Source organism: Mycetomoellerius zeteki, unplaced genomic scaffold (genome assembly GCF_001594055.1).
Source record: "Mycetomoellerius zeteki isolate Tzet28-1 unplaced genomic scaffold, Tzet1.0 scaffold79, whole genome shotgun sequence".
In the NCBI taxonomy this organism is placed as follows: domain Eukaryota; kingdom Metazoa; phylum Arthropoda; class Insecta; order Hymenoptera; family Formicidae; genus Mycetomoellerius; species Mycetomoellerius zeteki.
In genome coordinates this window covers 1-2664 of record NW_017257819.1, presented here as the reverse complement: position 1 = coordinate 2664, position 2664 = coordinate 1, and the positions used below count along the sequence as shown (strand labels likewise).

Below are 2664 nucleotides of genomic sequence, written 5' to 3'. Positions count from 1 at the left end.
TTCTCTGTAGAAAATACATTAAAAGTAAATAAGGAAGAAATCTCAGATATCTTGAAATTATCTGGAGTTTCTGCTTTTGATATTACTAAAATCGAAAATCAATTTAGAAATTTAATTTTATGCAAGTGAGAAAATACGACTAAAACTATTCCGTTTTGCTCTGAAGTTTTAAATTTTACTGAGGCTGCTGGAAATAATCCTTTTTTAGAAATAGCTACTTTTGTAATTTCATTGTTAGTATTGCCTATTTCTAATGCAGAAATCGAAAGAATTTTCAGCCATATGAGCATTATCAAAAACAAATATAGAAATAAAATGAGTTCGTACATGTTGAACGCAATAATGACCATTCGAGCTGCATTTCGTAGAAACAAAAACTGCTGTTATAATTACGAAGTTCCATCAGAACTTCTAACAAAAATTCATTCTAATGATACGTATACTTCTATAAATTTGGAAGATTTAGATTTTCCAAGTTTTGAAACTTTGTTCATTTAATCGAGACACATTATGGAAATGTATTCATGTAAAAAATTGGAAAAATAGTTTAATATATTATTATGAATAGATTCTAAATTTATGTGATTGCTGATTTTATACTAAAAATATTACATTATATAGAACAGCTTTATATAATAAATATTTTACAACTTTATAATAAATATTAAAAAATAAATATTTCTTATTATGTAAAAATGTATAAAGTATACGAAAAAGTTTATAGCGTACAATTTTATTACATTTGAATGGAATGCGCGGTGTTTTGTGCTTAATTATTTAGTTATAACTATATTTATTATACGCAAAAGGTTTAGTGGATTTTTAGCGGTTTTCATTTAAAATCTGACGATTTTCTAGTGATTTTTTTAAACAAATCTGACGGTGAAACATATTTTACGTTGGCAACACTGTTCGCAATACTCTCTGTTGCCTGTCCAACTTTTTGTTCATATCTCTTGAATGTCTTGAAATCGAGAGAGATAGTTGGAATATTTAAACAAGACAGTATTTTGTTGAGATGTGTATGTCCTAATCCACCATGAAGAACACCTTGAAACACAATTAAGAATAGAATAGAGAATATGTTTGTTTATTTAAAAAACTTTTTTGAATATGGCAGGTACAATTATGTAAACTTACCGATTACTGCTTTAGTATTTACGTCAAAATGAGACAAGCGTCGATTTGCCCAGTTGTGCTGTTTACCCGTGGTGACTGAATTTGTTAGTAAACATTTGTGGCATCTAACCAACAATATCAAGCCCAAGCCTCTGTGCATTTCTTTTTCTATATAGCTTAGAGAAAGAGCTTCCTTGGCCTTGCATGACACACATCACAATTGCTCAGCGAGAACGGAAAATTCAACTATGCGGCGTCCTTCCATGTAGTCCGATTGGCTACGTTTACACCGTGCATTTAAGCCGCGGCCTATACAATAGATGTCCTTGTTTATCTTATAGATTAAACAAAGACATCTATCGTATAGGTCGCGGACTAAACTCACGGTGTAAACGTAGCCATTGAGTTGATTCATTTTGTGGTTCTGACTCGAATTTTGATTTTATTTTCATTTAGAATTTTACAGTTTTAACTTAATTTAATCTTTGTTGGTATACCGTTTCACTTACTAATTTGCCTTTCCACCGTCTTTTCTCGCATTTCGGCATTTTCGCTTGCTTACTTATTGTAAGCACCTAACCTCGACTCGCATTCAACTACGTACGAGACCGCAAGAGGTACCAACTTAGAGTGGAGTGCGGTGTTGCCGCATTTACTACATGATATCAGGCATTTTATTTTGACTTGTATAAAGTGTTAGAAAGGCAAATATTATGTTAATGATATTTGTTTACATATATATATTTTGTGGATTTTTAAGTATTTTTCGATGTCTGATATACATTAAATATTATCAATATATGTTTCGTTTTTTCGTTTCTTGCAGTTGATTTCAGATGAAATTCACGTCCAAAAGTTTTTTGTCGACAATCACAAAACTTGTAAAATATACAAATATATTCATTTGTAGTGCCAAATATTATATTTTAACTAGCATTATTTAAATCCTTTACACGATACGAGCATGATATGGTGCATATCTTAACTTATAAAAAGATAGAATTTCATCAATTTCAAATTTCAGTCACTTTTATCTGGGATTGTATAGCCAGAACATCCTTAAATGCAAATACTTATGCCCTTATGCGATTTATTTCTGCAACAAGAAAATAACGTCTTGAGGGTTATCTTTCTGAGACATAAATATTTGCAGATAAAAAGAACAAATTTCTATTCTGACACAGAAATTAATTATTTTCGTGTTTGTGTGAATGTCTTTTTTTTTTAATGGAAAAATACATACTTTTTGGATTAAATGCGGCGACTTTCAATCAGCATTGTAACACTTACTGTAGTAACACTCGCTGTAGTAGCACTGATTTGGCACGAAAATGGCGGATAGGAATACTCCCATCTATAGTGCCTTACTTCTACTTCTATATGCGTTCATCTTTAAGGGGATGCTAAAGTTGTTCTACTTTACTATCATTTCCATTCGGTGAAATATCTCCGAATTGAATTGACGGATTGCAAAAAATTGTTTTTACAGAATTAAAATACGCACAAACAAGACCTTAGCTGTATCGGATTTTAGGAGAAAATCGA

The 2664-nt window shown here is 30.9% G+C and overlaps 1 protein-coding gene across 1 annotated transcript; it reads right to left on the bottom strand.

Moving 5' to 3' along the window:
• Positions 1-832: 832 nt before the first annotated feature.
• LOC108729651 (uncharacterized) lies at positions 833-1309 on the bottom strand. Its single transcript, XM_018458836.1, has 2 exons — positions 1141-1309; positions 833-1050 (listed from the first exon to the last, which is right to left on the bottom strand). Exons 1-2 carry the CDS (start codon positions 1277-1279, stop codon positions 833-835), a joined length of 357 nt encoding a protein of 118 aa, XP_018314338.1. The 5' UTR covers positions 1280-1309.
• Between the last annotated feature and the right edge of the window lie 1355 nt (positions 1310-2664).

Coding starts and splice junctions, on each gene's coding strand:
- LOC108729651 (XM_018458836.1), bottom strand. CDS start 1,279: ATGCACAGAGGCTTGGGCTTGATATTGTTGGTTAGATGCCACAAATGT. Junction 1,051..1,140: donor AAATACTAAAGCAGTAATCG/GTAAGTTTACAT, acceptor TTGTGTTTCAAG/GTGTTCTTCATGGTGGATTA.